The 27158-nt window shown below is 54.6% G+C and overlaps 2 protein-coding genes and 1 pseudogene across 5 annotated transcripts in view; 1 reads left to right on the forward strand and 2 right to left on the reverse strand.

Annotated features, from left to right (window-relative positions):
• Positions 1-2552, forward strand: part of LOC115275723 (inositol-pentakisphosphate 2-kinase) — a 115551-nt gene extending 112999 nt beyond the window's left edge. For both annotated transcript variants that reach the window (XM_029919436.1, XM_029919441.1), the window contains one exon: positions 1417-2552. In XM_029919436.1, the coding sequence (XP_029775296.1) occupies positions 1417-1642 (226 nt within the window). In that variant the 3' untranslated portion in view covers positions 1643-2552. The remainder of the gene's footprint in view (positions 1-1416) is intronic.
• Positions 1015-27158, reverse strand: part of CENPP (centromere protein P) — a 211338-nt gene continuing 185194 nt past the window's right edge. For 2 of the 3 annotated variants that reach the window (XM_029919446.1, XM_029919448.1), the window contains exons 6-9: positions 4468-4547; positions 3736-3827; positions 3261-3409; positions 1015-1525 (exon numbers count right to left, since the gene is read on the reverse strand). In XM_029919446.1, coding sequence (XP_029775306.1) covers positions 3279-3409; positions 3736-3827; positions 4468-4547 — 303 coding nt within the window. In that variant the 3' untranslated portion in view covers positions 1015-1525; positions 3261-3278. The remainder of the gene's footprint in view (positions 1526-3260; positions 3410-3735; positions 3828-4467; positions 4548-27158) is intronic. The other variant, XM_029919447.1, reaches the window with a different exon arrangement.
• Positions 8467-8847, reverse strand: LOC115276867 (annotated as a pseudogene).

The raw sequence follows: 27158 nt of genomic DNA on the forward strand, positions 1-27158 counted from the left end.
GCTCCAAGTGCCCTCCGAGCCTTGGAGGTCTGTGAAGCCACAGGTCCCTCTGGGTCTTGTCCCCCTGCCCCGACCCGGTCCTCCTGTGCTGGCCTTCCCAGCCAGCACGTCCCTGGCCGTGACTGTCCAGCACACGCCCCTGCCTTTTTTTAGGAATTCAGGATGAACCCATAATCTTCTCCTGCTAATTAGATGGCATCTTCAGCATTGATCCTCAGACGCCAAGCCCCACGTGGACACGGCACTTCTGGAGTGTGTTCCCGGGTCAAGATGACCTTCTCGTTGGCCGCCAGCCACTCGTTTTTCTGGCGCTGCTGAACTAACGCTCCCAGGGCCGCCGCTCCTTGGCAGGCCCAGGACTGACAGGAAACACGGGGCGACGTTTGTAAGGCAGAACTGAAAAACCCGCTGTGGTGTTTAGTAGCGCACCCCCGTGGCCCCCGGAGGAAGGGACCGCAGTGCCCGCGGATGTCACTCGCTGCCCTTGCTGACCGTGCGGGGCTGGCCGGCCGCCTGGCGGGTGGACATGCGGTGCCCCGTGGCGCGGAGGCCGGGCGGCAGACACACAGACTCCGTGGGGGAGCTGCCTGTTGTCATGTGCGTCACCGCGAGTGACCTGCTGGAGGCCAGAGACGCGCTGTCCCAGCCCTGCTGCCTAGAACTCGGCACAGAGGCAGGACCTTGGCTGCCGTTGGGGAGGGGGGAGCAGGGGGTCGTCTTCCCTGGAAGAGTATTTTGGGACAGAAACTAAATGAGAGTCTTGGCCTTGATTAGCACCATCAGATCAGGGGTGTGTTTGCCAGTCCGCCCCGCTCGGCCAGGACTTTCTGAAATTCAGTTTGTGTTTGCGATGGTTTCTGAATCTAGGAGAGGACCTAAGTGCTGGGAGACTAGGACTTCTGAGCAGCGGTACTGGCTAAACCGAGCTCGGAGCACATGTTGAACCGGACACTGAAAGCTGAGTGGGGTGGACACACAGCACTCTTAGTACAAAGTTCAGAATTAGCCTCAAAGTGTTTTGTTTTTTAAGTTTATTTGAGACAAAGCATGTGTGAGTGGGGGAGGAGCAGCGAGAGGGAGAGAGAAACCGAAGCAGGGTCGTTTTCAGTGGGGAGCATGACACGGGGCTCGAACCCATGACCTGAGTTCACGGCCTGAGACGTGAGGGGAGGCCTGCTCTCAGCATCTCCCCGGGCTGAGGGAAGGCAAGGTCTCCGCTCTGCTTTCCTTCTGGTTGGTGACCCCTTGCTCCGCGCAACGCTGCTGTCCCCGCATTCGGCTCCACCCCCGGGGTTTGGGGGGCACCCGTCCGCGGGCGTGGACGGAGGGCCTGGAGATGCCTGGGGCCGGGCGCGTGCTGCAAACCGTGGGAGGCGTTTGGGGCCGTGTGTCCTGAAGCTGCTCTTTCGCTTCCAGCTCGGATCAGAGGCCTGTCGTGGCTTCGTCGCGGTCCAGGTTCGCCTTCTCGGTGTCCGTGCTGGACCTCGACCTCAAGCCCTACGAGAGCATTCCGCACCAGTATAAACTGGACGGGAAGATCGTCAACTACTATTCAAAGACTGTACATGCCAAAGACGCGGCCGTGGTGTCCACCAGGTTCAAGGAGCGTGAGGACTGCACGTTAGTTTTGCATAAGGTCTAACCTCCTCTGTGGGGTCCCTGAGACTTGAACACAGAACGTGAAGGTCCAGTAGTGGAGCTACCTTCTGTCGTGTGAGGTGACTCTTGGCTGTGAGTGTTTTCGCTTTCTAACCCGTTCAGGTGGGGACTGTGGCCGGGTGGCCTGGAACGCACGACCGCCGCCCAGGACGAGGCGTCTCGGGCGTGTGCCCTGTGCGTGCCCTGTCCGCACGCCCTCCGCCGGGGGCTGGTGTCTCGTCTCTGACACAGAGCCTCACGCGCCGAGGCCGGGCTCTCCCGCCACCCGACTCGAACACAGAAAACTTGAATTGTCGCGTGCGTCTCACTCTTGGGACTCAGAACACGGATACGACTGGAGCTTCCCCGGCTGACCACGGGGCCCCGTCTGTGCGAGCCGCCGGGCAGCACAGGCTTAGCGGGCTCCTGCGGCAGGTGAGCGGGGGCTGGCGTGGACTCGGGGGTCTCTGCGGAGATACCGTGCACACTGCTCTGCGCAGGGCTCGGGTCAGGGGGGGACACCACTCAAACGAGCGCTGAACTGCCCTGAAGCGTAAGGGGCCCGGGGCCTGCCTTCCCGCGGGCAGGCGTCCGGGCGGCGCTGTGCTGCAGGGCGAGCCCTCCTGGCTGGCACCAAGAGGACCTCATCAGGGTCGCCCCCTGCAGGTGTGCCCGGCTGCTATGGAAACCGCCCAGAATCTTGGCTTCGGCTTTTTATTCTCTGGTAGGTTGTACAAGATTATTTATATCACTGTTTTGCGGGACTAATGAAGGCTTATTGTAACATAAGATTATAATAGCAAAAACCATGGAATTGTATGAAAACGCTACGTGGAAAATAAGAATATTTTGCTGATTGTAAAGTTTTGTGGGGAATTTTGTGATAACTTGAGAATTACAGTTGTTTGAATCAAGCCCGCTCTTCTGGAGTTGACTCAGCTCCGTCCTAACACTTGCGTCTCCCCTCCTGAGTGTGCTGGGGGCAGGCGGCGTGTGGACGGAAGCTTCCGTGGCGGTGGGCGCCGGCCCGAGGCCTCGTCAGGGTGTGCAGAGGACCAGAAGGGCCAGGCGTGCCACCTCACCCCCATGGGACTCCTTCCCTAACGATGGCTTCAAGCAGGGTCTCCACCGAGTCTAACATCTTAAATGGCCCTCGAGGCCAGTGCGGCCCTGAGACGTGGGGTGGGGGTGGGGAGCCGTCCTGTGTGGAGCCCCGTGGGAAGGGACGGGTGCCATTACTACATCGTGGAAGCTGCCCGCCCGTGTGTATGATGCCACTCTCTGGGCAGGGAGGCGAGGGAGGCGGTGCGTCGCCCCGAGGGTCAGGTGGGGCCCTCTGACCTTCAGGACGCCTCCACCCTCAGACTTGTTAAGAGGCAGGCCCAGATGCCCTCTGAATTTAGCGATGGACACGCACTCTGGCACTGCCTCAAAAGTGAGGCTTGTTTTTTCAAGTACACTCAATGTGCTGCCTGTTTGGCACATTGTATTCGAGAGCGGAGTTTATGTCCCCCGTCCTGCCAGCTTCTGTGTGACGTGCCGGAACTGCACACACCGTGTCTCCTAAAGGTGTGGCTTCTGTGTGGGAAATAGCAGCTGGTTTGTGGAATAAAGTCACACACCTGCGTGTTTGCCAGGAGCTAGTGGTCCTCCCCCACGCCGAGCGACTTGACCAGGCTCTCCAGAGCGGCTTCGATGCCCAGCACGCCCAGCAGCGCCCGGAAGCCGCGAGGAGCCGTTTCCAGGACACGGGTCTCGTCCAGCTGCAAGGCTGCGGGCAGAACAGGCAGGCTGAGTGGCCTCACCGCGACGCAGCTGCCTTCCCAACTGGGGGGGGGGGGGGCACCGAAAGGGGCCAAGGCGGTCGTGACCGGGTACAAGGCACCGACCTGCGCGGCACAGGCGGGGACGGAGCACAGGCCCTTGGGGGCCCCCCTTGCCTGTGCTTTCTGCCTGATTACAGATTTTCATTTTTTTAACTGGTAACCATAGTGATGAGATTTTTTAACTTTTGATTCTTGCCGAGTCAAGCCAGCGGAGGTAAGCAGGCGCCTGCTGGGCACAGCAGGCCACCAGAACACCAGGCGGGGCCCCTACCTCGCCGCGGCGCTTTGGTGAGAAGATCCAGCTTCGGCAAGACCTTTCCTCCGTCGTCTATTTGTATCCTCCAGACGATGATGAGCTCAAACCTGAAAGAGGTAAGATCTTCACCAAGTATTTTCTGAAACATGGCGGAGAGGGTGAACTGTGTGTGGTTCCTGCCACCGTCCCCTAAGATGTGACCCTGGACAAGTCGGCCCAGACGCACATCAGGTCTGGTCAGGGAAGCGCACCCGACATCGTTAACAAAGAGGAAACGTACCCCAGACCCAGCCAGACGCTGTTTTGTACCCGGACACGATGTGACCATGCGAGGGGCTCACAGACCTCCGACAGGCACTTAAAACCTACCCGTGTGGAACACGAATGGACAAAGTACTTGGGACCGCGTCAGCAGTGACAGAAAGCTGACTCTGCCCTAGGACCCGGCAGTTCACTTCCAGGAGCAGAAGCCTGTGTACTCAAGGTCCCGGGCGCACGGAAGGAATGCCAGGCCTCATGGAAGAGAACCACCAAGAGGGAATGAACAGCACACACGTCACCAGAAGCTAACTTTGGAAAGGACCCTGAGCGGCGAGGGAAGGCTGCCTAATGGCGACATTGTGAGCCTGACGACAAAACCCCTCGGGGGTCTCCTACGCGTGCCCACACCCGGGGAAGCCTGTCGTTCCCTCAGTGCCTGGGGCCTCCCGGCCTCCCCGGCTGCGCCCGCAGGGCGGCTGCACTCACCCTGGCTCGCGGGGGCTCCGCACGGCCATGCAGCTGGAGACGGCCCCCTCCGGGAGGCGCACAGCTTCCGGGTACTTCTCCTGCAAGGGAGCAAGTGGTTAGGGAAGTCAGGGGACTGAACAGGAGCAAGGAGCCCTCGGGGAAGTCCTGAAAGTTGCGGATGCGCCATTACTAGCCTAGCACGTGAGCTCATGGTGCCCTGGCCAAACCTGGGGGCCAAGGGAGTCCACAAACTGCAGCCCTGCTGGAGGGGTGCGTCCGGTTGCGGACGGTTGTGTGCTCCCCGCGTGGAGCCTGTGACGGCTGTGGGACAGAGCACATCTGAGGAAGGACCGGGCGAGAATGACCGACCGAGCCCTCGCACACATGATCCAGACGCCGGGCTGGACACCTCGATGCCAAGGAGGTGGGCTCCTTGTGGCTCTAACCGGTTCCTGGCTGCCTGAGGGGACACGCGCACCAGACCCCACACGAAGACAACGCTCCCTCCTGTACTTTGTCCCCGGCTGCTCCAGCGGTGTCTGCTCTGCTCGTCTCTTGCTGACTCGAGTTTGATTTCTGTCCTGTGTGCAGTCAGGGACCCTCTGGGTCCTCAGACCTGGCGTGTGGCGTCACGGCCACCCCAGTCCTGCCTCCTGTGTTCACTAGTGCCTGGTCTAGATCTTTCTGTTGCTCCGCGGCCCCCATATGCCCACACCATCAACCCCTCCGTGTTAGGTTGGGGAACAGCTTCATCCCAGTTTCACCACTTTGTCCCCTAGGGCTCTGCTCTGGCTACGCTGCCTCCCCAGGCCCTTTGCCCGGGGGTGGCCCGTGCATCAGTCCTGTTCTCTAGAGGCCTTGGGCGGCTTGAAAAGGGCAGTCAGCCATGCTCTGGGTGTCGCTGGTGACTCAGCAAGGTGACGCTTACCCTGACAACCGCTGTTGGGCCTCGAGCTTTAGGGTTTGGCCCTCAAAGCCCATCCGGCAGAGGCCCCTGCCATGGTGGACGCTTCCACTCCGCCCATCCGCAAGCTGCTCACTGGCTCCTGCGCGGCCGTGTGCTGAGTCACCGGCAGACGGCTCCTGCTCAGCACGGAGCCCTGGGATTCCCGGTGAGCTCTGGGTCTGTATCCCCCAGAGCCTGTGCCTGGCCACTCTGGGTCCCCAGCTCTGAGTGGCCAGATGGGAGCCCTGCCCTGCCCCACACCGAGCCACTGTGGCTTGCCCTGAGCCTCACGGGACACTTGGCAGCAGGGCCGGTGCTGTGGGTAGCAGAACCTGGGGCTTCAGAGGACAGGACTGGACCAAGTGAGCTCCAGGGAAGGAGGTCTTGTAGGGACAAAAATGTGCTACAGCTTCTCAAGGACCAGCCCCAATACCAGTGAGCCTGTTGCCAGCGACTGAGGCTGCTGCTCCCAGACCCGTGTGTGAAAGATGCCGACAGAGCAAGAACACGTCCAAACACCAAGTTGTTCTGACCAAACGCTGGGCTGGGTCTGGCTTAAGCTTACGGTTTCTAATTTCAGTGAAGCTGTCTGAGAACATGTACACTGAAGCGTTTTCAATGGAAAGTGCTGGTGGCTTTTTAAACCTCAGGCTCTTCTGAATTACTAACAGCTGCAGGAGGGTGTGCAGGGGGCACGTGAGCACGTGAGCACGAGGCCAGGCCGGCTGACCTCCCGGCCCGGCCAGGCCTTCTCACAAGCAAAAGCAGAAATGCTGACCTTAGGACAAGGCCAGGCAGCGAGCAGATTTCTGGAGAGCGGCCGGGGCTGTGAGGGAGCGTCCTCCTATACACGGTAACAGCACGGGCCGCCCGTCGGCCGCCTGCACTTGCTGGTGACCTGAGACCCCGCAGGCGCAAGCACACACAGCACAGAAGGCAGGGCCCGCACACCGCTGGAGCCCAGAGACCCCGGGGTGGGCAGCGTCGCCGACAGAGGGGTGAAGGCAGACAGACACGGCCTGAAACGGGCCGGACCCTCCATGCGGATTGGCACGTTTCAACAGCGTCCAGTGTCTGATGCGAGGTTCGTGCTTTCCCGGCGTCGCGGGGAAGGCTGGGCTCAGCCCTGCACACACGGCTCCCGCCGCCTCCGTGAGCCCGCCCCGGGCTGCGGCGCAAGCTGGGTGCTCACTCGGCCGCCTGCCGCGGGCCCGGGGTTTGGGGCCCGGCGGCGTGCTGGCGATTCGGTATCAGACCCTGTCACACCGGAGACCCACTCTGCTGTTGGGAAGGCGGCTGGTCCAAAGGGAACAGAATTTTTTAACAGAGCTGTAGAGAAAACCAGGCTCAGGCCACGTGTCTGTGACCCAGGCCAGTGCTGAGGGTGCACGGCCAGGGCACCCCTGCCTGCCTCCCACTTACATGCGTGCGAAACCCTGAGTATGAGTTTAAGTGTACCCGAAGGTTCACAGCTTGGTCACTTCTTCCCGACTTTAATGTTTTCCCAGAGCTTGTCTAGGCGATAAAAATTTTTGAGATACAGCGCACATAACGTTTACTCCTTTAAAGTGTATACAATTCAGGGGCTTTTAGTGTATTAACAAGGTTATACGACATCACTACTAACTACAGAATGTTTTCCTTACCCCATAAACCCTGTACCTTCAGCTACCGCATCCCCGCAGAATCCCCGGCGCGGCGGTAAGCCAGCAGGCTTGTGCCGTCTCCAGCCCTCCCGAACAAAGGGCATCACGCAAGATGTGGTCTTTTGGGACTGGTGTCTTTCAGGAAACACATCTCCAAGGCCCGCCTATGTGGCACTCACTACTCCTTTACACTGCAGAATAAACCCCCTTTGTGGACGGACCGACCGTGTTCATCCATTCGTCTACTGATGGGCCCTTGGGTGCTTTTTGCTTTTAGGCTACTGAAAACAACGCTGCTGAGAACGCTGGGGGGCGGCTTTTGTGTGCACACGTTTTCATCTCTCTTGGTTAGGCACCTCGGAGCGGAGCTGCCCGACTGTCCTCCGCAGGGGCCGCGCCGCTTTGAGGGTCCTTTCCGTGGTGTCTGAGGGTCCTTATTTCTCCATCACCTGCTGACACTTGTTATCAACGCCCCCCCAAATCAGTTATCCTCCTGGGGGGTGTGACGTGGTAGGTCACTGGCTTTGATTTGCATTTCCCTGATGGCCAAGGATACTGATCACTGGTCATCAAATCATTTGTGTGTTTTCTTTGGAGAAATGTTCAGATCCTTTGCTTATTTTTTAAACTGGGCTATTTCTCTTATTATTGAGTTAGAATAGCACTTTATATATTCTAGTACAGATCACTCAATCAGACAAGTGGATTTCCTCCATTCTGTATACTTTTTACTTCCTTAAAGGTGTTACCTTTACTTCCTTAAAGGTTTTCATTCTGATAAGGTCTAATTTATTTTTTTTTATATATATTTTTTTAACGTTTTTTATTTTTTGATACAGAGAGAGACAGAGCATGAGAGGGGGAGGGGCAGAGAGAGAAGGAGACACAGAACTGGAAACAGGCTCCAGGTTCTGGCTAGCTGTTAGCACAGAGCCTGACGCGGGGCTCGAACCCACGAACGTGAGATCTGACCTGAGCCGAAGTCGGAGGCTTAACCGACTGAGCCACCCAGGCGCCCCAAGGTCTAATTTATTTATTTTTGTTCTTTTTTTGCTTGTGATTGGTGTTATAGCTAAGAAACCATTGCTTATCCCAAGGTTACTGAGATTTACACCTATGTTTATTTCTAAGAGTTTTAGATTTCTAGTTTTTAAAATTAGGTCTTTGATCCATTTTAGTAAATGTCTGTATGTGGTGTGAGGCAAAGGTCCAACTTCATTGTTTCGTCTGTGAAGATCCAGTTGTCCCCGTGTCACTGTTGAAAAGATTGTTCCTTCTCCATTTAATACTTGGATCTGGGCACATTTTATTTATTCATTTTTTTCAAATAAAAGTTCTTAGTTTATTAGTCCTCTCATGAAAACTCTGCACAGTCACCAGAGAGCCACAGCAGAATCTTTACTCCTCTGCCGTCCAGTCTCCAGCTCACGGCTTGCCAGCACCAACACTGGCTTTGGCAGCTCCCCTGACTTTCTTCATTCTGCTCTTGCGTTCCTTTCGCTGTTTTCTGGACGTCTTTCTCTGCTCGTCCGGGCCATGTCTTGCAAGTCTATGTCTGGGTGCGTTTTTCTTCGCATCATCCAAGGGGTCAGAAATCATGCCAAAGCCAGTGGTCTTGCCACCTCCAAAAGGGGTTCTGAATCCAAATACAAAGATAACATCTCGCGTGGCCTTGTACATTTTGGCTCATTTTTCCTGAATTTCTGTCTTAGGTACTGTTGCCTTTCCAGGGTGAAGGACATCAGTGACCATCTGTTTCCACTGAAGCAGTCGGTTGGTCATGAACTTCCTGCTCCGGATGGTTACGGTGTCTTCATGATGGGGTTAAGCTTTAAGCAGTCGGGGAGGAAAAGAGCGGATCTAGGCACATTTTACTAACATCTTGTATTTTGAAGGCAGCCTGGTCCAGAGATGTGTGAGATTTCACTGAGGGACAAAACGCATCCCAGACTTTTCAAGAGATGGTGCCGGGTCAACAGAATGGGCACAGGTAGGAAAATGAGCCTCCATGCGTATCTCTTACACAAAAGTGGATCTGAGATCTAAATGTAATATCTAAAACTATAAAACTTAAGAAAAATAGAAAATCTTTTTTTTTTTGAGAGCGCTGGAACATCAGGGAGGAGTAGAGAGAAGGAGAGACGGGGTCAAAGCAGGCTCTGTGCCAACAGCACAGGCTCGAACTCATGAACTGTGAGATCATGACCTGAGCTGAAGTCAGACCCTTAACCAACTGAGTCACCCAGGTGCCCCAAATGGAAAATATTTTGTAGTCCTTGGTTAGCCAAAGATTTCTCAGATACAAAACAAAACCTAGGATCCATAAAAGAAAAATAAATTGGGTAAATGATAAACTGGCTTTGTCCGAATTAGAAATTCTCTCTCAAAAGAACAAGGCCAGCCTCAGACTACATGTAAAGAATGCCTACAACATTAAGGAGAGTACAAATAATTTATAGAACGGTCAAAGGATTTAAAGATACTTAACAAGAGATGTGGAAGGCAACAGGTAACATCACTAGTCATTAGGGAAATACAAAATAAATTTTCTTTTTATTACTGTTTTTGTTTATTTTAGAGAGAGAGCATGAGCAGGGGAGGGTCAGAGACAGAGGGAGACACAGAGTCTGAAGCAGGCTCCAGGCCCCGAGCTGTCAGCACAGAGCCTGACGTGGGGCTCGAACCCACGAACCGTGAGGTCATGACCTGAGCTGAAGTCGGATGCTTAACCGACTGCGCCACCCAGATGCCTCGGGAAATGCAAATTACAACCACAGTGAGACATCACCTCGCACCCACCAGAATGGTTAATTTAACACAGATTAAGTTCTGGTGGAGATGTCGCCCAGGCTGGTGGGAGCAGAGAGGTCTGGCGGCGTCCTGAGGCGTCAGAGGCACATGTGCCATGCGACCCAGCAACCCACTCCTAAGTGTTAACCCACGAGAAACAAAAACTTGTCCAGAGAATTACTTCAGCTGCTTTTTAATCAGAGCCCCAAACTGGAAACAGCGAGTGGTCCTTCCACAATGTGAACGAAGCCCGTGTCCCCGCCGCGGCGGAGCCTCCTGTGCTGTCCGTGCAACGGGACGGTGCTCTCCACACACGAGCACGGACGGACCTCAGAAACGGTATGAATTAACGAAGGCAGACGCTCACGTTTATGAGTCCAGAAAAGGAGAGAACAGAGCAGGAGTCACAGGGTGGGGGTGCGGGAGGCCCTGCAGAGGCACCCATCAGAATTCAGCCAAGCCTGCGGCGACAATGGGTGCGTCTCACTGTAGGTAAATGAGACCTCAGAGACGGCTTGTTTCTGCAAGGGTCATTCCCCTGCTCTTGGGACCAGGCATCTTTGCCCTCCTCAGGCGAAGGGCCTGCTCTGTCAAGGCCTACTTGGTGCCAAACAGTGATCCAGACATGGAGGTCCTGTGGTGAGCCCCGTGTAGAGATACGTGTGGTCGTGGGGGGGGGGGGGGGGGGGGGGGGGGGGGGCGGGTGGTCAGGGGGCCTCCTAAAGCCAGCGACACTGGGGTCCACACCTGAATGATGGGAAGACGGGGGGTACCACGGGGCCCGCCCCCGCAGGATCACGCTGGCTTGTCCGGGCCCCACAAGGCGGCAGCAGTCCCGGGGAGGAGGGCCCGGACCCAGCCTGCTGATGCTGGGCAGCGGGCCCTGGGCCGATTCCGGTGGGAGGAGAGTCTGAGGTGAGGGAGTGAGACGAAGACACAGGCAGGCCCAGGACGCCGCCTCGGTGCCAGGAGAGGGCAGTGGGGGCTGTGTGGCGCCGGCACCGTGTGTGCGGACTCTTGGGACCCGGACGCCGGCCTACGGCGCCCACCTTGCCCCGGAGAACGGGGGCTGCCGCCTCGCCGGGAGCCCTGCGCTCCCCGGGTCCACAGCTGGCTCCCTCCCGTGGGGAAGCATTTCTGTCCTCTGACGTGGCACAGACTCCAGGGGCTGGGAGGCAAGGTGGGGACTCTGCCACGGCGGCTAGTGGTTTCCTGGGCCCTCGGAGGGGCGTGCGGCTCACAGGGCCGCCCGTGGGAGCGACACAGGGCATCTGGGGCACAGCTCACGCCCACACTTTCGGAGACAAGTGTCCTAATTGCTCTGAATGTCAAAAGGCTTAGAAATGCCTGCAACATCTGTGCGTGGAGCAACAGTCGGCTCTCGTGTGAAGGAACACTAACCAGTTCCACGTGCTCTTCTGTGCCTTACACACGTTTTGTCCACAATCACAGACGTCACACAGGCTCGGCTCGAGGGGCCCAGGAAGCCTGTCGCCTCCACAGGCTCAGCCACAACTGTGAGAGCCGCTGTCGCTGGTCTGTTTCTATAGCGACACCTGGCATTTCTCCACGTGGGCCCCTCTCCCGCGTTACCTACCAGCACCCACCCGTCAGCGTCCGGCTCCCACTGCACACGGCGGGCAGTGTGTAGGGCGTGGGCCTCCCGGGCTGAGGACCGGCCTGGGCAGGGCTGGTGCCCCCTCATGATGCCACGCTGGAGCAGTGCGGACACTCTGCCGTCTTCCCAGGAGCCCCCCTCCCTCCAGGCCCCTGTCCAGCTCCTTGCGGGAAGTCTGCTCACCCGTCTGGGCCCTGAGGCTGCCCGGGGGCTGACTCAGCCGCATGAAGACCGCCAATGACAGTCTCTGCATCTTGCCACATCCATTAGTGGCTTTCCACCCGAGGGACAAGATCTCCCTCCTCCCTTATTCGTTCTGTTTCCCCGGGCTTTGGAGCCCCCAGGGGACAGAGCTCCGCTGGCAGGCTGGGGTGGTGTGCACACACTACGGCCCCTCAGAGCCTCCTGCACAAACACACTAGAAACAGACTGGCGGATGATCTGTCTCCCCAGTCCTTCCTTCTCCCCTTCTCGAGGTGATCACCCGGCCTCTTCACGCTCCGTGCATTTCCTGCATGAGCGCATCTCACAAGGCACAAGGCGCCTCTGCCGGGGAGGGAAGGCACGGGCAGGAACCACATTATTTTTCAGTAAAAACAGTGCCTCATTCATTCATTTGCTGACGGTTTTCTGGGCCATGTGCTGGCCAGGGGCTCCTTCCTCCGGGTAGGACGGCGATCTTGGAGGAGACCGGGGCGCTCTAGGGCAGGTGAGGCGGAAAGGTCCGTCCCCATCTGGATACCAGGACCCACTGCCGGCTGGAGGTGCCATTAGGGGACTTCTTCCTTAGCTCAGCCACCGGAAGAGACTGAAGATCCTTACTGCAACAGACCGCACTCTGACACCATCGGCTGAAACCCTGAGGAAGCCCCTGAGCCACAGGCTGGATACAAGAAGCCCGACTTCAATGTCCCTTGATTGCAGCGGGGGAGGAGAGACCACTTCCAAGTCTGACAACACGGACTTTACTCTGAGCAGGAGTCTCGTCTTTCTAGAATGTTGTTTACGTTGTAGAAGTGAAAACCACGAGGGGGTGAAGTGTTACTGAATCCTATCTTGTAAACGGCACTGCCTAGCTCTGCTGGGTGTTAGTTTCGGACGTGAGACAAGACAGCCACCCAGCCCTGTGCGCGTCCCCGCCCGGGATCCAGGGGAAAACATAGGGCGCACCACAGCTCGCCGGGGTGGGGAGCAGAGGCCGGACCGCGGGTGCGTTAACACAGGGCCCCTGCCTTCTCTCAGACAGGCTCCTAGGGCCCCAAAGAACCCCGAAGAACCCCCCAAGAAAATAACTGGGAAAAGCCCGCTCTGTTGGTGCATCATGCGTCTGGGGCTGGAGGGTGGAAAAACCATGTCCTAAATGCTGCTTTAGACAAACACCCAGAAGACCTGGGTTCCAAGCCCACAGAGGGTCCCAAAACCGAGAAAGCCAAAATATGGCAGCACTAACTGCCGACACAGTTAGGTGTGGGGCCTGGGTGTGCCTGCGGGTGTTTTCTGGCCCTAAGCCCACTGCCCCCGCCTGCCCCCCACCCCTTGTCTTGATTTGTGAGCCCTGGGGAGCACCAGGGATCTCAGGGACCCACCTTGTGGGAAGCACGTCTTGAGAGCATTTGAAAGGTGCAGACTCGGGGGTCTGCTAGCAGCAGGGGCGCTGCCAGGCGCGGGGGCGGCAAACTGCAGCCGCCGCAGATTCCACAGCCCGAGTCTGCACAGCAGCCAAAATGGTTTCCAGGTTTGTAAATGGTCAGAAAAATACCCAAAGTCTGTGCCATATGAAAACCATATGAAATCGGAACCTCAGTGCACATGTCTTGCTGGGACGCAGGCACCCTGCCTGGGTCCCCAGAGCAGCGGAAACCCAAGGGGTGGCGGGCGGAGTCTGGCGGGAACCGATTCAACGGTGGCTTTCTCGGGAAGGGACCCCAGGAGACCACAAGAGCAGACTGTCCAAAAAGCACCCAGGTCCTACCTGGACGGCCCGTGACTCCCGACGCCCAAGCCGGACGTGCTGGCTCTCTCCCGGGGACTGTCCTCCCCAAGCACGTCCCTGCCCGAAGGCCTCCCTCGGGACCTGTCACTTCCGTGCTGCTGTGTACGTTACGGAACGGGTCTCACACCTCAAAGGAACAACTTCCCACAGAAGATTCCTGAACTCCCATGACCGTGTTTCCTTCTACCTCCTTATAGTTTTTGCAACATTTTTCGTATTTCAATTGTATGAAGTTAAAAACCACCTCAAGAAACTCCTACTTTAAATCGCATGTTTACATTTTACTTCTCGCTCCTGTAACCTTAGGGCTGTCCTGGGGGCGGGGGGGCCTGCACATTCAGAGCCAGCCTGTCCCCCGGGGGGCCCCGACTTCATCCCAACAGAACCTGTCGCTCACTCAAGGCTGAGGCCACCAACATGGCTCCCCCGAGGCACATCGTGTCCCCTCCACTGCCCACGGGCGCTTCTCCCGAAGATGGTGCCACCCGCGCTGCAGGGATTCCAAGAGCAGCTTCGGGGGGCCAGATCGACCGTCCACCCTCGCCCCTGCTCCACAGCAAGCAGCACTTTCAGGAACAAGCAAGGCCGATGGCGAGGTGACAGCATGAAACGTGGCCACAAACATGTCTAGAAAATGGAACTGAAGGGAGGAGTAAAGGGATGTGGGAAACCCAATTCTCCTTGGCCCCTGCACCCCGGGGGAGGACGGAAAGTCAGTCGTGAACACAACCAGCAAACACGCGGCCACCCTCCGCCCCAGGAAGCTGTCCCCGTTCCGCGCGGCGGGCCAGGCGCACCGTGAGCTCAAACCACACGCTCTGAAATGCATTTCTGTTCCCTCCACAGCTGACAGTTACAGGGGTGAGTCAGACTGGCATCTTTTAAGACCATCAGAAACGGTCATTAAGAAGCTGAATACACACATATAAATGGAATGATGCTAGAAATTCTTTAGAGGTAATTTTGCAACTTCCTTTCCATGTACACAGTAATATGTAATTATGCGAGCAAAATCGTGAACCGCAAGCAGAAAACCAGACGACCCTCCAAACAGTCACGGAGGTTTTACCGTTACTAAGGTTTAAACTCAGTCTTTCATAAATGTCCAAGTAATAGCCTCTAAAACACGGAAACTGGTTTTAATTTAAAGTTATTATGGTCTCATTTAAACTATCACAGACCTTGAGTTTTTAAGGTCTTAAGTTTATCTTAAGTGAACACCTTACCAACCCTCCCCGCTGTGGCCCCACGCCATCTGCATGTGTGAGCCATGCCTCCCTCGGGTGCTGACCCCACATCACGGCAGAATTCGCACGGAAACGAAACGGAACCGGCCCCGGTCCGAAGATCGACTTGATCAAACCGACATAACCATATGACGGAGTCAAAGCTCAGGTGCTCAGATTCCAGGGCCTGAGCTTGTGAACTTTGTATCCTCTAATACTTCTAGGTTCAAATACGGTTGCCATACACAGGAAAGCGTTATTACAACCTACGTGTCACAGGATCCATGCTGGCAATGTGACTTTGATGGCAGCAACAAAAACATCTACTGGAAACACGCGCCCCTGGTCTGTTCATGTGTGCCCATCACGTGAGGGAGGCTTGACCTGAGTTCCCAGCGTCAGGGGCTCCTGATTGTACAGGGGACTTGCTGCACCTGCCTCTTTCTGTCCAGGCTCCAGGCCACTTCTGGCGGTTCCTGTCTTTCTCAAGGCCAGGGTGAGGACACGGGACACAGGACAGAGAGGCCCAGCCACCTCCATGGCGTGGGCCTCCACTGGACACCACAGTTCGGCCAGCTTCCAGGGTGCTTGTGGCGTCCTCTGCGGCCACTCCGGAGGGCCACACGGGGGCCCAGGAAGGGCTGTGTGTTTTAATCTTTCAAACACTATTTTCAGTTTTCCCTTAAACGTGATGAATGGTTAGGATATAGAATTTAAGGGCAACATTTATTAAAAACATTTTTTTAATGTCTGTTTTTGAGAAGGAGGGAGACAGAATGTGAGCAGGGGAGGGGTGGAGAGAGAGACACACATAGAATCGGAAGCAGGCTGCAGTCTGAGCTGTCAGCACAGAGCCCGACGCGGGGCTTGAACATATGGATCAGGAGAGCAAGCCCTGAGCCAAAGTCAGACGCTTAAGGGATTGAGGCACCCAGGCCCCAAGGGTAACACACTTAAACTACATTTTACATATACACCTAATGATAAACGTCCAAACTTGCACTTGAGTGCTATGGTAAATGCTCTCTGTTTTGTAGCTCCTCAGTAACAGAAGAGCCCCCCACCTCGGGGACAGAATAGAGCATGAATAACTTATGTAAATGAAGTTTACATGGCTGAGATTTTGTATTACATCAAGAGCTAATGACCTAGGAAAAAGAAAACAAAATGGATACTGGGCACATGAAATAAAGCAGCAGAAGGAAAGAAGCCCCAGTGAAAACAGTCTAAGCTTTGCCTCTTCTCTGTGTGTTGAATCACAGAACAACTTTATAAGGCAGGGTTTGAAATGAAGCTCATTTGAAAAAATAAGAAAAACATGGCTCAGAGATACGAAAGGCTGCTCCAGTGACTTAGAGCCCAGAGGAAAGCAAGCAGAGCTGGCCTCCTGGCGCCAGTGCCTTTTTATGACTTCAGGTGACCCGTGGTCCAGCTCAGTGCTGAGCGGAGGAGAGGCAGGGCAGTGCGGACGCGCCTGGAAACTGGGGCAGCTTATGCTGTGGGGCCGTTCCTGTGGGGCTCCTTCCAAGGCCCTCTCCCCAGTGTTTTTATATTTACTTTTAAAAATGTTTATTTTTGAGAGAGAGAGAGAGAGAGAGGGAGAGAGGGCGTGCAAACAGGGGAGGGGCAGAAGATCCATTGCAGGCTCCAGCCTCTCAAACTGTCAGCCCAGAGCCCGAAATGGGGCTTGAACCTATGAGCAATGAGATCGTGACCTGAGCTGAAGTCGGAAGCTCAACCGACGGAGCCACCCAGGTGGCCCCTCTTCCAATTTGTTTTCAGTTTTGTGTGTTTGTTTTGAGAAAGACAGAGACTGAGCAGGGGAGGGGCAGAGAGAGAGGGAGAGAGAGAAAATCCCAAGCAGGCTCCCTTCAGTGCAGAGCCCAACGAGGCGCCTGGACTCATGACTCGATGTCCTGACCCAAGCTGAAGTCAAGGGTTGGATCCTCAACCGACGGAGCCACCCAGGCGCTCCTGTCCCCAAACCCTCACATTTGAGAACACTTTTAGACCGACAGGAAAGCCGGGATGATGATCCGGCGTTCCCACATTGTTAATATCTAATACTGATGTGGTATATTTATCATAACTCATTAACTAATGCCAGCGCATCACTTTTATAACCAACATCTAAATTTTATTCAGTTTTCCTCAGTTTTAACTTATCGTCCTTTTTGTTGCAGGCCTCGATCCCACAGGACATCTGAGATTAGGGAGAAGTGGGAAAACCTACCTGGGTGGCCTTTATGTCCTACAGATGTAAGTGTTAGCTGCTTTAACGGGCAGCTCCCATTCCTCCCTGAGAATTTTAAGGGAGAACACGCAGCTGGCGTTCGGGTCCGAGAGTAGCGCACACCTTGTCCCCCGCCATAAGCCGCACGGCCGGCACCCTGCCGCTGGCCCGGGCTCGCCGGGAGCCTCGAACCCGGTGAAAACGCTCAGTCGCTTCCACGTCGTCCCCGCTCTGCCGACCACCCGCCAACTGGCAAAACGGGCCTCGTGAGGGCTCATACTCTGGTGGAGTGCCTCCTGAGTCGGGGGAAAAATGAAGGCAGATGTTCTCTGCTGGCTGAAATCGCCGTATTTGCTGTGAGGAGCCCTCAGCCGAGTGCTCCCAGTCCCTCCTCTCCTGCGCACGGGGCGCGGTCGTGGGCCACCAGGCCCCCGGAGCACGCTCCTCGCACCTCATTCACGAGATCCGCCCAAGTCACCACAGACCGTCCGCTCCTCCCAGATGGCCCAAGGCTCACCCTGGACCAACTGACAGGTGGACAGAGCCTTCCCCTCAGGACAGAGCAGGGGGCTGCGGGCCGCTTCGGCAGGGGCCTAACCCGCTCCCGGGCTGTCTGAGCAGTTGCGGCCTCTAAGAAAACTGGGGCCCCTCCCTGTCCTTTCTGGCGGAGCCGTTGTGAGTTGGGTTCTGTCCCAGCCTCTGTCACCTGTGTTCAGAGACTCCCCACAGAGACTCTGGCCACTGTGTTAGACGCTGGCTCTGTCCCGATGAACACAGAGAGATGGAGCACCAGGGGTGTGCAGCGGAAACCCTGAGGCAACACCACAACGTGCACGCCCGCCCGGTATCGAACGCGCAGCGCACCGCCGCTGAGCACAAGGGGTGACCGCAGCCCCGCACGCTGCTGGCAAGGGTACAGTGGGTACAGTCACTGTGCAAAGTGCGTTGGCAATGCCCCCTAACGCTGAGCACAGGTCTGCCCCCCAGGCAGGCAGATCGACCCAACATCAACAGGTACACGTGCACGCAGCACTGCTTACAACCGTCAGAACCTCGCAAGGCCCAGGAAGAGAGTCCTGGGTGAATACTTTGTGGCTCCTCCACATGGCAGAGGGCCACATGGTGACGAGGCCACAGTCCACCTGGAAGGACCACGAGACAGACCTGCCACGCTCTGCGGGAGACAGGGTCCTGGGGGCAGTTCAGGTCCTGCTTCCTCATCTGGCTGGTGGCCCTGTAAGTTAGTGAAAAATTACCCAACTGTGTATTTACGGTGTCTGCCCTCGTCTGTATGTATACATTTCAACCAGGAACTAAAAGATGGGACAGAGCATCCCTGAGTCCAAGAGGCGCACGACCTAGCAGGGAAGGTGACAGACCGACAAGCCTCGGCTCTGCTGCTGCCGGCCAGGGTGGGGAACGCTTGGTTCCTTTTCACCCGGATGCCCCTGCAGCCGCCCTGATCACTGCTGCTGGCTCCGTGCTCCTCCAGGTTGTCGTATCTGTCCGGAAGAGCAAGGACTAAATGCAACAAATAATGTGTAGACATCAGGATTTGGTACCAAGAACGTAAAATCTATTCTGTTCTCCCTGACCTTCCTGGAGGAAAATGACACGCCGGGGACCCTTCCTGACACGGAGGAGCCTGAAATACTGCGTAGGGCGTGATCAGTGAGCGCTTTCTTGGGCCATGATTGATAGACAAGGCACATCTTTCAACAGGCACTCTTCCCTCTGAAAGTCTTATGCACAGTAATTTTCCTTACTTTTCTGTGTGTTCTGAATAATGTATTTAGTACATTCCCACCCTCCTGGTAGTTCAATGTGTGCAAAGGCTTAAAGTCTGAAAGCACGGAGATTTTACTCTTGACTCCCTCTTGGCTCATTTACACAAAAGCTCAATTGCCTAACACTCTATATTCTGAAAACACGGTCCACATGATTTTGTTCAACTAGAATTAGTTGGATCATGTTTGAAATAAAAGGGCCAAAAGCTGCAGCTTAAAAATCTTTGCTACATGAAATTTTAGTTGTCAAGACATTTGTTTGTAAGCTTTCCCTTTATCTTTAAGAATATTCTTCTATTAAGAATTCAGCTAATCTGTAAATTTAAATAATATGTGAAGAAACACACTAATTTCCAGAGGCTTAGGCTGACCAAAGAAACGGGAGAGGCCTGCACAGTTTTTAGCTTTATTTGGAACAGAGAGAGATGCTGTGCAATAGGGCTGGGGCCCCAGGACCCCAGAGGCCTGCACGACTGTCCAAATGACCTGTACAGCCCGGCAACGGCAGGCGATGGAAACAGAGGGTGGGTCAACAGAGTCAAGCTGTCCATTTTTTTTTTTTAAAGACAAAACAGCCAAAGGGCAGATTCCAATTTCCTAAAAATCATACTTCAGCCTTGGACAACTACAAATCCTGTGCTGTTTTTAAAATCAAATAGCTCTAGGGGAGCCTGGGTGGATCAGTTAAGCGACGGACTCCTGATTTCGGCTCAGGTCATGATCCCAGGGTCATGGGATCAAGCCCGGTGTCGGACTCTGCACTGACAGCACGGAGCAATTCTTGCCTCTCCCTACAGTGCATGTGCCGTACGTGTGTGCACGTGCGCTCTCTCTCAAAACAAACAACATCAAAACCAAATAGCTTTAGATGCAGCATTTACGGATTTGTAAGCACTGACCAGATGGGTTTTACAGCCCTTAGCGAGCAGGAAGATGCAGAGAAGATACGAGTTTGAGTTTGAAAAAAAACTTAGGACAAGTAGTTAACAACTTCCTATATTAATGGAACTAGAGGGGCGGAAAGCCTTTTGCTGGCGTTTGCCCCCGCTGACATACCAGGAGTGACCTTGCTCAGCCAGGGCCCCCGGTTCCCCCCAAGGGCACCTGCACGTCTGTGCCTTTTCTGTGCACACCTCTGTACGTGAGGGTGGTGACGATGGTCTCATAATGGGTTGTGAAGGTCTGAAGGCCCTGCCTCGCGCGCACATGGTTAGGGATGCGGGAAACCACTGAGTGACCACCTCAAACGTGCTTGTCCTGAGTAACTCTACTTAAATTCTTAGGGTGAGAAAACAGCTTTTTTGGGGAGGGGTGGACAGTGATGGTGATAATGTACAGTTTGTATTTATAAAATACACAATTTTAAACACATTAAACACATCATAATCGGGCACCAGGGTGGCTCAGTCGGTTGAGCATTATTGGCTTAGGCCATGATCTCATGGTTTGTGAGCTCGAGCCCCGAGTGCGGCTCTCTGCTGACAGCTCGGAGCCTGGGACCTGCTTCCGATTCTGTCTCCCTCTGTGTCCCTCCCCTGCTCACACTCTCTCTCAAAAATAAACATTAAAAATTTTTTCTAAAAAATACATCATAGTTAAGGACTGAATCTAAGCTGACAGGAGAAGTGAACACATGGTTGTTGTCTGTCTAAACTACAAGGAAACCTTGCAAGATGAAGTGGTTCAGAAAGGCATTCGACACTAATATCAACTACCACACACCGCTCGGGACAAGGCAGGGCCCTGAGGAAACAGCGTCCAGGCCGCGCAGGCCCAGCCTGTCTGCAAACCGCACGTGGCACCCCCGAGCAGCCGAGCAAGGAGCCCGCGCTCGGACGTGCTGGGAACGTGAGGCGGGGCGGCCGCTGCCCAGGCAGCCGGTGGCTCCTCTCCCCGCGACCCCGAGCCACGCGCTTGTGCGCAGGCGCGGCTGTAACTGCTGTTACACCGCAGCGGTGCGGGGGCTCGGGGCCCAGCGGGAAGCGGCTGCCTGCCCGCGGCCCCCGCTCGACCCCGGGACCCACGGCCCCGACCCCGGGACGGACGGCCCCGGCGGGGAGACATTCTCTGTCACAGCCCCTCCCGGGCCTTCCTGCTTCTTTACAGAACTCAGTTTTCCATCGAATTCTGTCCTTGGAGATGATTTCTTCAAATAAATATTCTGATTTTTCTCTGGAGCAATGTCTAACCTGTTTGATTTATGCACTGGTTTTAAAGTTTTTAAAATTCTGATGACATTTTAAAAAGTTTACATGTCAATTTGTTTCTTTTTTGAATAGGCTTTTATAAAAGTTTGCTCTGTATTTGAAATTAGGTTTTCATTTGTTCAGTTATCATGTTGATAACCTTAAGCTTTTACGTCTAGTTTTCATCCAGATTGTTTGAGAATTATCACTTAATAGAGGCTTGTTTTTTCTAAAATTTTTAAAAATGTTTATTATTGAGACAGAGAGAAACGCTCCAGGCGCTGAGCGGTCAGCACAGAGCCCAACACGGGGCTTGAACCCACGAACTGTGAGATCCTGACCTGAAGTCCGACGCTTAACGGACTGAGCCACCCAGGTGCCCTGAGCTTGCTGAAGTTTTCAATTATGTATCGCTTTTAACAGGCACTAGCTTCAGTCATTTTCTTCTGGGGCAGCTCTGTGGGAAGGGCTGTGAAAATACCCCAGGGTCATGACTTACGCTCCCTCTGGACCACACGCCAGGCGCTGGAGCCGCGGGCTGTCCGCCCACCTCGCTCGCCGCAGCTCGCTGGCCGGCCGGGTTTCTGAAGGGTCTCCGGAGCTCTGGGGTACCTGATGTGGTCCAGAAACAAGCCTTTTCTCTCATTTACTGCTCTTAGGACATGTCTCCTCCTTTCTTTTGAGCGTGATAAGGTACTTAAAGTATGGTAAGCCTAACCCAGACTTTCTGTAGGTTTCTGATGGTGGGAGGACCGGTGTGTTATCTCACCCAGCGTATTTCTAGATTCGAAGTCCAGAGTGCTAGCCACTACACCACGGGGCCAGAGGCTCACCCAGCATATTTCTAGAAATACCCCACCCTCCTTGTCAGTGAGAAATACTACACTTCCCTTTCTCTTACGTTATGCAGGTACTCAACACACAGTTCTGCTGCAGCAGGTAGGTGGTTAGAGTTACAGACCCCACACCCTTCCTGGGTGAGTGTCCGACAGATCTCCTCCGGACGGCAGGCCTTCCTGGACCTGCAGCGAGAAGGTGGGTCTGTGCAGCCCGCGCACACAGCTGGTGGGAACGCACAACGACGCAGCTGCTTTGGAAAACTGCCTGGCGGTTTCCTGCGCGGGCAGACGCGCAGTTGCTGTGTTCCACGTGTTCGTACAAGTCCAGTAAAACGTGTTCAGAAGCGGACAAACGGCGCACTTGCGGGGATGGGATGCACAGCACAGTGACTGGGTGGCAGTACTGGGTACGAACCTGCAAGTCGCCCAACGATCGCACACGTTCACATCGCAAGGACAGTCTGTAGCCCGTGCTGATGGGTGTTGCGGAGACGTCCCAGGGCGACCCTTCCGCGGGGGAGCAGACGTCGGAGCCTCGAGCTGCGCCTGGAACCATCGGAGGGGCACGGGCCAATCACGCCTCAAAGCAAACCCCTACTGCTCACACACAAACACTAAAACGTTTACAGCAGCTCCGTCATCAGTCACCCAAATGTCCTCCAGCTGGTGGGGTCCCTCGCTACTATGCCCAACGACCGGCCCGCCCGCACGCCAGGACTCGGGAAATGGTGGGGGGCTGCCAGGACCTCGAGGGGAGCACGGAGGGTGACCCCCAAGGGTCAGAAGGGAGTTGGTCAGGATGCTGGGAGTTCTCCTGACTGTGGGGGTGGCCACATGACAGTGTGCACTTGTCAAGCTACTGAAAACTCACAGGTGTATGAAGATTACACCTCGACAGAAGAATTTTAGTTGATAAAATCACAGGACAGCCACGTTGTTCTCTCTCGCTGTGAAGACTCGACAATGTGCACCAGAGCTCCTGCTGCCGAGACGGTAGCTCCGTCCTGCCAGGGGCTGTGTGCTGTTCGGCCCCGTGCGCCCATTAACGGGGTGTCGGCCCACAGGGAGAAGTCGGCCAGAGGACGGGGAGAGCACGGGGGGAGGGCAGCCGTGGGGCACCGAACCCCTGCACCGCGTCCGCTGGGCGCTCTGCTACGGGGGCCAAGCCGCGCCCCAGGGCACCGGGACTCCCCCACCAAGCTCGCCGTGGCGTCCAGACGGACGGTGGCGCAGGACACGAGAGGGTGTGAGGGAGTTATTACTCACACGGTGAGGGTCCCGGGTGGGGCAGGCAGCAGGCCGGGCTCCCGGCTCTTGCTCTCCCCGGGGCTGGGGTGACCACGCCGGCGCCAAGTAGGGGGCACGTGGGCTTTATCAGCTTGTGCGAGGTGGGCGGAAGCAGGTGAAGGCTGAGAGCCGTCAGGAGTCCAGAACCGACACTGGGTCCCGCTCTTTGTTACACATTAATGTCTCTTAAAGTTTATCTTGAGAGAGAGGGAAAAAAAGACAGAGATAGAGAGAGGGAGAGAGGAAGAGTGCATACATGTGTGTGAGCAGGGGTGGGGCAGAGAGGGAGAATCCCAAGCAGGATCTGTCCTGTCGGCGGGAACCGGGAGATCACCTGAGCCAAAACCAAGAGTCGGATGCCTAACTGACTGAGCCACCCAGGCATCCTTAAGCTCTTTGTTACAAGAAATTATCACTAATTCCTTGATTTTCTAAACATTACACATCCTCAAAATTATCCTCCTAAAACACGAATGTTTTCAGGTCTCACTATCCTCCCTCAAAAATGTACAGTGATTTTGCAGAGCTAAGAATGCAGGCTGAACCTCTAAAACGGGTATTTCAAGGCCCTCGTCAAATCTCCAAGCCTGGCCTGTGAGCTCTTGCTAATGCTTTGCCCCAATCACGGATGTACCCAACATGCAAATGAAAAAGCTAAAGGAAATAAAAGGGATTTGGTGGAACCAGGACTCCTGGGAGAATGAAAATCAACGTTTCAAACAAGAAAGTGAAAACGGGGAAGATTTTACGTAGGTGCTCGGCACACAGCCTCCCGGACTCTAGGAAAGACCCTTGGCCTAGGATGGCGGGGACTACTGTGTGACCTGGCACACACGTGCAGAGTAACAACAGGCCTCGGCGGTTAAAACAAACAGAAGCAAACACAGAAAACACTGAGCGACTACTCTCTGCCCAAAGCAAGGGACACACACACTCGGGAGAGGCCTCCTCCAATCTGGGGAGCACAGAGCAGCGGGCACCAAGCGGACATGCGCCAGGAATCGCGAGGATGGTCCCCGAGAAAGCGGGAGCAAGCGCCAGTGTCACAGAGGCCTGGTTCATGTGAGCCCAGGAGAACCAGCGCGTCGAGGACAGAAGCGTGGCCGCTCATCCTGCCTCCAGACGTAAATAAGGCATTTAAAATTTTTACCATGAAAACATTCACCGTTTACTTCTGCTGTTCTGGATTACAGACACCAAATGGCGCACTGTCCAACAGATGGTGGCACAGCGTCTGCTCTCATGCTGGTGATTTCAGACTGAAAATATTGTTTGTTTCGCTCAAGCCTGCTTGAATTAGTTCGTCTAAAAGCAACACAAACCTCATCCACTGAGGCGTTTGCTCTTGGTAGACCTAATGGTTTTTAACCACCCTCCTGGAAAGAAAAAACACCCCTCAGCAATTTAAGACTATATTCAGATAAATGCCAAGAATGAAATAAAGCCTCTAGTCTTTGAGTCCTGAACACAATTATAGGACAACTTTCCTGAGATAGAACTACAAGTTGTACAAGATTTCTACAATCTCTTACAAACACTGTTGTAAATGAATCAAACTAAAAGGAAATGATGAATTCAATAAACAACTTAGCGGTACAAAGTCTGCAGAAGGCTACACAGCGGAGCACACACTCCAAAAACATAAAGATGTTTTCTTCAGGAAGTAAAGATAAACACTGTTGATTGAAAGAAAGTCATATTAAACTGTAATAACTTCTCTATTTGCTACAGAAGCTCTACCTGGGACAGTCTCAGTGACAGTTCTTTTGTGGGACATACACAATACCCCGTATCACCACCACAGAGCTGCAGCCTCGTGTGGAAGACCTGCACTTGACCCTGCCTCCAGGAGGGGAGCTGATAGGACCAGGAGTAGGCGTGATGCAAGCGGGCCCCGCCAGGGTCTCTGGAGAACAGTGAAATTCAGGGTCGGACCGTCCATGTGGGGAGTGGCTCCAACTGAGGGTTTTCAGGCTTGGGCTTCCTGCCATGGGCTGCTGACCGCATCCTGTCACATAGTCTGCTGCTCTGCGAAGGCCAGACGGTCCCCACGAGCAAGACAGGTGGCCCCTGGGTTGCTGTGGTCCCAGGCCCCCGTGAGTCCCGTTGTACGTGGGCTCACGTGAAGCGGGTTTCTAGGGCCTGCAACCAAAATGTCTTCACAAACATAAGGGTCCTTTCAGTGCCCGTAGTGACAGTGAGGAGTCTGGGGTGAACGTAGGAGGTGACATCAAGAGTAAATGGGGGAGATCAGAGGAGAGAGCCAACTCAACTTCCAATCGATTCATTCTTTGCCTTCAGTCAATCTTCAGAGCCTGAAACAGTTCTTCATATCTGAAACAAATTTTCTAGCTTTGTTCTTACTTTGTGAAGAAGGCTCAGTGACCTCCTCGTTCTGTCATAGTTGAAAGTCTCACCGCAATTGGCTTCTTTGTTTTTTTTCACGTTGCCTTCTTTTTGATAAACCTTTTAAGCATGTGCTCCCCCAGATGGGCTGGGAAGCCACCTGCTCCGTCCCTGCTGGTCCCATGGCCACCTCAGACACCTGACCAGGCGCCACTCGGCCGCGGCTATGTCAGTAAGCGTCCGTCTTCCTCAGGGACGCTCACTCCCACACTGTGGGGCATTTTCAAGTTCCAGCTTTAAAAAAGACCTCCTTTGACATGGTTATGATTTATTGTATCGTCACTGTTTGATGCATTTACCATGTTCTTTACTCTTTATTGCTTCTTGCATCTCAAACACTTCCCTCTGCCTGAAGAGTATCTTCTATTCTAATCCAAGTGTCAGACAAGAGACATCCAATTTCTGCACACAGGACATCGCCTTTGTTTCCCTTTCTTGTTTCCGCCGTTCGATCAAGCCGTAATCAATGTGCATGCTGGTAGTTCCAAGTGTACCACAGAGGAAGCTAATGCTGGCACACACTGTAAATGTTGACCACACTAAGTCTCCTTAGCACCCAACACCACACGCCGTTACAATTTGTTTCTTTTTAAAGTTTTATTTATATTTGAGAGGAGAGAGAATAAGCAGGGGAGGGGCAGAGAGAGAGGGAGACACAGAATCTGAAGCAGGCTCCAGGTTCCGAGCTGTCAGCACAGAGTCCAACGCGGGGCTCGAACCCACTAACTGCGAGATTATGACCTGAGCAGAGGTCAGACGCTTAACCAAATGAGCCGCCCAGGCGCCCCGCAATTTGCTTCTTGTGGGGAGAACTCTAACCACTGGCTTCTCAGCACCTTTCAAACAACAACGCAGTCCTGTGAGCTGCAGGAGCCATGCCGCACACACGACAGGACAGACGCGCCAACTGCAAGTCTGTGCCCTCCACTCACGTCCCCAGCTCCGCCTCTGGCGGCACCAATCTGCTGCCCACACTGATGAGTGTGGTTTTCCGTTGCTTTCAATTCCACAGGAGATATGATATTGGTCTTTCTCTGTCTGACTTACCTCAAAATCATGCCCTCAAGGCCCATCCACCTTCTCACCAATGGCAGGGCTGAATAATGTCCCACTGTGTGTACCACACTTGATCTATTCATCTGTGGAAGGACACTTGGTGGTTTCCATCTTGGCCGGCTGTTGTGAATAATGTTACAGAGGGGGGGGGGGGGGTGGATATTCCTCCACCTTCTTTGTGAAAGACGATTCTTGCTGAGTTTAGCAGACGAGATCACATCTTCTCTGCATACTGAAGTTCGCAGGTGATTGCTTTCTGGTTTCCACAGGTGCCGTTGCTACTTTGAAGGTGCTCCAGTTTACTCTCCCTCTGGCTGGCCTACGGGTCTTCTTGTCTCTGGTATCCACAGGTCCATTATGATGTATTCAGGTATGAATTTCCTTATTTAAAGATGTCCTTTTCCTGCTGGGATTTGCTCTGATTTCTTGAGACTGGATTTTAAAAAGTGCACGGAATGTGCAGTCGAACAGGAATGGATGAGTGTGATGCCCCCCAGGAGCCGCAGTCACCAGTGTGCCCAGTCACACGCCCAGCCCTACCTCTGAAGGCGACAATTACCTCGACTTCTAAGAAAATAACTTCCTTTGTATTTCTTTACAGTTTTGCACTTACATGTGCAACCCTGCACACCACACTTTAGCCTCAACCATTTTTAAACCCTGTGTGGATGAAATCAGAAAAGCGCTGCTTCTCAT

The sequence above is a fragment of the Suricata suricatta genome, chromosome 13 (assembly GCF_006229205.1).
Source record: "Suricata suricatta isolate VVHF042 chromosome 13, meerkat_22Aug2017_6uvM2_HiC, whole genome shotgun sequence".
In the NCBI taxonomy this organism is placed as follows: domain Eukaryota; kingdom Metazoa; phylum Chordata; class Mammalia; order Carnivora; family Herpestidae; genus Suricata; species Suricata suricatta.